The sequence below is a fragment of the Prunus avium genome, chromosome 6 (assembly GCF_965620075.1).
Source record: "Prunus avium chromosome 6, drPruAviu1.hap1.1, whole genome shotgun sequence".
Classification (NCBI taxonomy): Eukaryota; Viridiplantae; Streptophyta; class Magnoliopsida; order Rosales; family Rosaceae; genus Prunus; species Prunus avium.
This window is the reverse complement of record NC_142289.1, coordinates 4564416-4572906: the sequence shown is the minus strand read 5'-3', so window position 1 is coordinate 4572906 and position 8491 is coordinate 4564416. Positions and strand designations below refer to the sequence as shown.

The 8491-nt window shown below is 36.2% G+C and overlaps 1 protein-coding gene and 1 pseudogene across 2 annotated transcripts; one reads left to right on the top strand and one right to left on the bottom strand.

Moving 5' to 3' along the window:
• Nucleotides 1-348: 348 nt before the first annotated feature.
• On the bottom strand, nt 349-3532 carry LOC110768378 (uncharacterized; annotated as a pseudogene). Its single transcript, XR_015836640.1, has 7 exons — nt 3164-3532; nt 2969-3052; nt 2342-2811; nt 2102-2237; nt 1829-1981; nt 1276-1736; nt 349-1185 (listed from the first exon to the last, which is right to left on the bottom strand). The product of XR_015836640.1 is annotated as an uncharacterized LOC110768378 (transcript).
• Nucleotides 3533-5626: 2094 nt separating this feature from the next.
• On the top strand, nt 5627-7642 carry LOC148293513 (protein NETWORKED 1D-like). Its single transcript, XM_088255154.1, has 2 exons — nt 5627-6037; nt 6722-7642. The coding sequence occupies exon 2, from the start codon at nt 6843-6845 to the stop codon at nt 7551-7553; it is 711 nt and encodes a 236-aa protein (XP_088111280.1). The 5' UTR covers nt 5627-6037; nt 6722-6842; the 3' UTR covers nt 7554-7642.
• Nucleotides 7643-8491: the final 849 nt, after the last annotated feature.

Genomic DNA, 8491 nt, shown 5'->3' with positions numbered 1-8491 from the left:
TAAATCTAGCAGAGCCAGAGAGACTACATCCAAAAATAAAATAAAAAAACTAGTTTAAAATGGACCACTGAGAGAAGGCCAAATCTAGGGGCCAGCTTGATGGGTTAGGTGTGCTTTGGATCTACTTATTTAAATGACCTATTTTATTGTAAGCCAACATCTTCAATAAACTAATTACTATAAAAAAAACATCTTCAATAAACTAATCATTAGAGGTGTTCTTTTGTGTCCGCAGGGGACCTTCTTTTTCCATCATGCTTTTTATTTATTTATTTTTAAAATATAAAATTAATTTCTTTACTTTTATTTTTTTTTTCCCAACTTCTTTAATTTAATATATATGTCATTAAGTAATATCTTAGCTTTTTAAAATTACTTCAATTAGTAATTATATTATTATTTGAATATAGATGCGCTGCTATACTATTTAAATATTCGAATATATTTAGGAAATATGACAAAGGACACCTAAAAAGATAAGCAACGTCATTATATCACTTCTCATACATATGCAAAACACAAACAAGACATAAATTTTCTATCAACCCTAAACGCACATAGAGGAACAAAGCTAGAACGTAAATACATACCATGTCTAATTGATTCATTATCTCAAGGCTCAGCTTTGCTACAGAGAAATCTAGATTTTGGTGGTTATATTTAAAGAGTACAGCCGTGCGGCTATATTCGTAAAATAAAATATTTTAAAAGAATATTTAAAAGCCATGAACAGAACATTTTAAAAGAGAGTATAGCCGTGCGGCTCTACGCCATAAAAAGAATATTTTAACAGTATAGCTGCTCAGCAACACCCTATAAATAGAATATTAAACAGTATCGCCGATCGGTTATACTCCATAAAATGAATATTTTAAAAGTATAGCCGCATGACTATATGCCATAAAAAGAATATTTTAAAAGTATAGCCGCTCAACTATATGCCATAAAAAGAATATTTTAATGGTACAGCCGCGCGGCTATACTCCATAAACAGAATATTTTAAAAGATATATTTTAAAAGTATAGCCACACGGCTATACGCTATAAATAGAATATTTCACGAGTATAGCCACGCCGGTATTCCGGTATTCCATTTTTTAGACGTACTCGAATCCATTCGAGACCGTTCCTTGATATGTAGCTGAAGCGATGAATGTCCAGATCAATCTCAAAGTAGTTAGGACCCTGCATGTGAGAGAGCTTGATAAAGTCAAACAACATGGTTTTTATGTTTCATCATCTTAACACTCAGCAACATAAATGTTCAATGTTTACCTTGTAAAAATTGTGCAGGGGGCGTGAAAGAAATGGTTTGTCATTATATGCATGTAAAGGCTTCTTCTCAGCAGAACTCCGACCAAGATCCTCAGGATTTACCACTCCAGCCAAGATCTTTAGTCTTTCTCTAAAAGGTACAGTGGGGTCCTTTGTGAATCCTTTAACTTTTTCCGTCTCATCGTCAATCATTTTCTAAAAGCATCATTCAAATATATCAACAGACTAAGTGTTCCAATAGAACATAAGATCACATTTCCATCAGGGAGAGTACATCAGAATAAAGTACATGCCTATCCAAATGGATGAAGTTGTATAAAAAATGAAGTTACCTTGATGTTGTCCTGGAATTGAGGAGAGATGTCTTTATCAAAATTCTCAGAAACTTTGAAATACATTACAAGACTCATCCCCTCTCCATCACTATCACCAAGAAACATTGCAGCAGGATAAGTAGGCAACTGCAACAAGGCGCAGAGCAGAAATATCATTAGATATTGCCAAAATATAACAAACAAAACATAACAAGATAAATCCATTATGAAAAAAATACCTGTATGTTTACAATGAACATTTTCCCATTTGCTTTCACTTTGGGAAGCTCAAGATGCTGGGCAATGTGATGTATCTTTCTAGCGCATACAAACACATCAACACCTATTGGAGTATATGGAATGTAGTTCGGAGCAGTTGACTTTCGTTATCTCTAGATGGTAGACCAACAAAAAATAATATTATCATTAGCAAGGCAGAACAGAGTAATTAGTTGCAAATGTCTAAATTCAATTAAGGTTGGTTTTGACAAAAGAAAAAACCAAAGTCATACTTGAAATAGTTCTCGCCACGGAATTTAAAAGTTGAGGGTGGAATCTCAGACCAAGATCCTGAAGTCGGCTTCTCTACTCTACAACATGGAATGATATATCCTGGTCTAGGCCGATACAAAAACCTTTTTGATTGACCTGTGGATATATCATTGAAATGTTCAGTAATATACATGTACATCAATCCCAATATTCTAAGTTTTGTTTCTATTCAAAGAAAATTGAATTATTTGAATACTTACATTGTTCAATGGTTTCTTCTGCATCACATGATCTCCTTTTAAAAGAAAGTCTGAACCAAACTCTGTGCACTTAGAATCTTATCGTTGAAACTTACAGAAGGTACCAATCGAGATAAGCCGGATTTCAGGGCATTGTCTTGAATTTTTTCATTAAAATCACTTCCATCCTCTAAGTCCTTTAAAGCTTCCATAAGAGTGATCTAATATATTCTTCCTCTTACTACGAACTAAATCAGCCTTCCCTAAGCGAGAAAACTCATAGCCTTGGGTACTAATAAGCGAAAACCGATTTGATTCCCTGCGCTCATCTTTTCCTATGATTTTATCTGATTTACCTCCATCTATTTTCATATAGCATTGGTATTCTTCATACTTACACTCATTATCAACAAAGCGAGCAGATCTTTCGTACTGAAGTACTTGGCCACCTGAGATATTCCCAACTGGATTGCTTGCTAATGGAAAACCATCTGTAGAATAAGAGAAGAAAATTAAGAAAACAAAACAAAGTCCTTTTCCAATAAGTAGCTCAAGTAAAATTACTTCTGTAGTAATGACGTTTTGCGATCAAACAAGACCACAAGGCTTTCATTCTGTAATATGTCGTTACAGGCCGATGGCCAATACCTCCATGTATACTGATAAAGTCATCATCCGAGTCAGACTCCAGAATACTCACTGAGTCAAACCAAGCTTCCCCTTGGAAAATTACTGCAAATGAATAACTTTCAAAATATGAGATTCAAGAGCTATGAATTTTCTTGTCAGCACTATTGGTTGAAATTGAAAGATAGTTGAAATCTGATGAAAGAAAGCACACACCATTCGAATCATATTGACTGTGGTGCCATTGCAGCTGGGTGAGATGGAATGTTGAATTAGAAACCTTAGATCTTCTGTGAGTAGTTCTTGCACCATTCTCAAAGTCCACATCAACAAACTCACTAACAGCATAGTCACTCACGCGAGCTCCTGCATCACTATTTATTTTCTTGAAACTGGTATTTCTTTTCTTGGTACCATCTGAAGCGGAGCAGGTTGCCTTTCTAGGGCGTTTGATGACCCTTTGATAGTGTTTTTTTGGTCATTTAATTGTTTTGGATGGGGTTGACATGCAACCAGCCATTGTATCTTTTAAATCATGCAAGTCCCAACTATAATGATGCCTTCATCAAGTCCTCTCCAACCTGTGTGCCTACAAATGAAACAAAATACATTAGAGAAGATTAAAGGATTTCTGGAAAGCAGTTTCTATGATCACAAATAATCATGAGAACGCAATCAATTCTTTCATCATGAGACTGTTTCAGTAATTTATGGCTCAAACGTTAGGCCAGTTAACCAACTTAACACTTGGAAATTATTAGAATCGAACGAATGACACGCAGAGGTCTCTATGTTTAATGAGTATGGTGGCACTATCAGAAAGCACCTTGGTTAGAAGCGACTGGTAACTTGAAGCACTACACTAGTTATTCAGTCAATTTGTATATGAAAATTTGTGTAATGATCATAAAAATCAAATGTCTGATTCAAACCTTCTCAAACAAAGTGGGATGTCTCTTTCCCAGTCCCATAAATAAGCCACTTATCTATCTTAAGCTCCAAATCTTTAGTTCTTTCTCAGGTTTAATTAATTAGTACCTTTCTCTTAAGTAGTTGGTATTTGCAAAGTAAATGGGAGCATCAATCTCAAGTATGAGAATTCCAGGAACATTGATTGCATTGGGATACTGCTCAACATTTCTGTAACCATGGAATTTGGAAGGTTTCCTTCAACAAAAGTCCTTGGCCTTGCCACAAACAAAAGTACCCTGATCACAGATATTGCAACCTACACAGAAGAAAAAAGAAATATTAGTTCTAATGCGTAGTTTTAAGTTGTTAGATATAGTGTTACCGTCACACACAATAATGATACGTACTGCTAAGACTAGTCCAATTTCAAAGCTGCCAAAAACGATGCCGATATAGGCACTCGTGCAGACAACAAAGTCAAACTTGTCAACCTTCCAGAGGTGAATTGCGGCTTCATAGTCTATGACAACAAGCAAAGCCCGACTATGTGTTTCTGTGTCTATACATTCCCCATGTCTGATTCAGTCAGGATTTCCAACTACTCATCCAACTTAGGCTAGGGATGGCAATGGGTCGAATCGGGGGTGGGTATGGCCTTCCCATCCCCATCCCCGTTAAGCCTTTCTCCCCCATCCCCGCCTTCATACCCGCAATATTCATATCGGGGATTCCCCATCCCCACCTTCATTGGGGAATGGGTTCCCCGACCCTCCCCATTACGGAAGAAAAAACCAATATATAACTACTTTGTTGAAAGAAAAATAAAATACTAATTCAAGATAATAAATATATATATAATATATACTTAGAAGACAATATGAGAATGTTTATATATGTATTGGAAGTTAACTAAATAAATAAAGTAGTGTGGCTTAAGATTTGTATAAATTATATAAGTATATAATATAATAATATAAAATATAAAACTTAGTCGGTACAATCACTTTAATAGCATATTATATATATATATATACCTCATCAAAAAATTAATATATATTCTAAACGGGGAGGGTTCGGGTTGGGGATTAAAATACCATCCCCGCCCCTCCCTGAACACCATACCCAAAAAACTCCCCATACCCATCCCCATACCCAATTTTTGTCCTTCATACCCGACCCATTAGGGTCAAATCCCCGCGAAGATCCTTATCCGCGGGGAAAATTGCCATCCCTAACTTAGGCCAAACCAGATTCCTAACAATTACATATTACTTTTACAGGCTAAAATCTCTATTGCTCCCTCTAGTAATAACTTTTCTACCACATCTTTCTCTTTTCAGGATGCATAATCAAAAGCTAGTTTTCGTATAGCGGCCATCAGAAATTGAAGCGATTTCATAATTGAGCTAAAGTCAGAAGAAAAAAAAAAAGAAAAAAAAAAAGGGACCCGCCTAGACCCGCCTAGCGCCTAGGCTGATTTTTCCAACAGCCTAACTGAACAAAAGCACAGTTTATAGGTTTTGAGCTCTAATTATGAACATCATTACCGAATTTAACATAACAGATCAAAATCCACCACCTGTTCTAGATTTCTGTGCATCATAGATTTTCCAAAATAATCAAAAATATAAAGATAATTTAGTTAAAACTACAAGTAATCTGAATGCATTCCACTAAAAAGCAAGAAGCAGAGTAATTGGAGACTGAGCTTAGTGAAAAGAAAAACCTTGGGTTGAAGAAACTATCCCACCAGTCAGAGTCTGTGGCTTTAGGCTCGACTGGAACCAAGCTTAAGTTTTTCTCCAATTTCCTATCTTTCTTGCTTTTCTTTGATTTCTTGGGAGACGCCATGAGAGCTCAAATGAGGAATTTCCCACCTTTTTTTTGGCCTTGAACTTGAAGATTTTGATGGGAAGTTATTCAGTGAAGCGAGCCAGGCAGCGAGGCAAATGTAAAGCTTGTACGGCCTTTTTTGGCCGTCTTTATTTATAATAAATAGTATAGCCGATCGGCTATACTTGCATTTTTTTTTTCCCTGGTTTTCGTTTATCAGGGCTACAAGATCAGTTGGCTGCCTATATTCCGTCTGTCATCTCTTTGAAGGAGTGTACAACAGCACTTGAGAAGCATGTGCTTGCAGACGCCACATCTCATAAACTAGACACAGAAGAATCAGAGGTAATCTCCATGTCTGTTTATACATTCCCTCTGCAATGGGAAATTGGACTGAGGTGATGATCCATTTATCAAAGCTTCAATACTCTCTTCTTTTTTTCTATCTGGAACTTAAAGCTTTACTCCATTTATTTCCTTATCCATAATGGGTTAGCAGTTTTTGACTGGTCCTGCACATTTTCTATCCTCTTTTGAACCGGTATGAACTCTTCAAAAATCATCTAGACATGCACCCATGAGTTCTCACTAATGCAATTATGTTCTTTGCTTCAATGCCATCGTGTATGGTCTTCTAGCCAGAAAGTCTTTTGAAAGACTTGCTTTTTATATTAGATTAATTGCGGAGCCAGTATTTGAATATATGGTTTATCTTCAGAATTATGCAAGTTGTTTGTGGCTCCAGGATTCTCTTTTGAACTTCCTTTTATTTTACTTTTGAGGCCTCAAATTTCATATATATATATATATATATATATATATATATTTTTTTTTTTTTTTTTTTTTTTTTTTTTTTTAAGTGGTACTTCAATTTTGGGAAATTTTATGGAAAGTAAGCTGGTTGCTATCTACATTGGGCTGGACATGAATTGTTCAGCTTATGGCATGTTGCATTTGATTTCAATAGTTCAAGGGTGCATGCAATTTTGGATATCATTTGAATTTGACACATCTATATTCCACTTGTAGCCAGGATGATTTTCTGCATGCTGAAAGCTCTCAGTTGGATGGAGATCAAGTGGCCACGGTATCATATGGTGTTTCGGACTTGCAGGATTTACAAAGAAGAATTAAAGCTATTGAAAAGGCAATGGTGGAAAAGGAAAGGCGTTTTTCCGCAAATCAGGTAGAAAAGAAATTCGGGGATGGGGTTGGTAACACTATGAAGAAGCGTGAAATATCTGGCTTAGGAAATGAAATTCTGACAAAAGACATCATTCTTGATCAGATATCAGAGTGTTCATCCTATGGGATAAGCAGAAGAGACACCATAGAGGCTGATGGTCAGATGCTTGAGTTGTGGGAAACCACTGACCAAGATGCCAGCATTGATTTGATAGTTGTACCAACTGACCAGAAGGTGGACGTTGTACCAACTGACCACAGTCAGACTGAAGCAGTAAAGGAACACAAGAATAAATATTCCTCTTCAGAATCATTGGTTGAGAAGGAATTTGGCGTGGACAAATTAGAGAACTGTAAGAGATTTACAGAGCAACGTCAAGAAGGCAACAAGAGAAGGATTCTAGAAAGACTTGATTCTGATGTACAAACGTTGAGAAACCTTCAAATAACCGTGGAAGACCTGAAGAGGAAGGTGGAGATTACTGAAAAGAGCAAAAAGGGCAAAGGTATTGAGTTTGAAAAAGTGAAGGGGCAGCTGGAAGAAGCTGACGAGGCCATCACTAAGTTGTTTGATGTCAATCAAAAATTGACGAAAAACGTTGAAGATGCTCCTCTGAAAATCGATTGTCACATCTCAAGTATGAAAAAAGCGACCTTGTTGAATTTTCCCACGTAAAAGTTAGACTTTCACACCCCAAATCCGTCTGAACAGTACATTATATATACTGAGGTGTTACTTTGTGTCGAGGGTCGCTATGGAAATGGCCTAATCCAGTTGTTAATTAAGCTTTGGACTTAAGTATTTTTGTTCTCAGTTATTCTTGTTCAAACTTTGACTATTCATTGCCGCCTTTTGAAAAAAATTGTTAAATTCAGATTTGATTTGTCAAAACATCGTCATTAGAGATTAGACGACCTTGATCAATGTAGAATTAAGTAATCATCGAATAAGTGGTCATGAGCGGACGAACAGCTAGCGCCAAGCAAAGCAAGACTGAAAAAGCAAGTCAACCATCAAATAGTAAGACAACATAGTATTCAGGTTTTACGTGGGAAAATCAACAGATACCAAACATGTGGTGTTTGAAAGATCTTTACCAAACCTCATATAATTAATCTTTCATTACCATGCATGCATGCAAAACATAATTATTGATCACAAAGAAAATCTATAAATTGATGACAATTATTGTGGAAAAAGTTTTGATTTAATAATTAATCAAAATCAAGTGCCTCTCGGTGGTTCATAAAGCAATGGGTGTGTGGGGTCGTCCCTATCCTGGTCCTGTTGAGCAGAAATTTCCAAGGGATGCATGGATGGATGCAAGCTCGTGTTCATTATCTCCTTGCTTTACTTGGTGTCAAAACTGAGATAAAGTCAAATAGGCGAAAGAACAAAGATAATCGCACTCTCTTTCTAGGAAAGCAAATAAATACCTTGAGAAAACGAATCGTGCATATGATGTTAATGAAATTTAATTGCTTGAATTGACTGGACGTCGGAGAGGTGATTAAAGTAACACTATCCTCTCACTATTCATGAGACTTTTGAAAACTAACCAAATTTTAATACTACTAATACGGGAGGCAATTAGCTGCTAACTACTAGGCCCC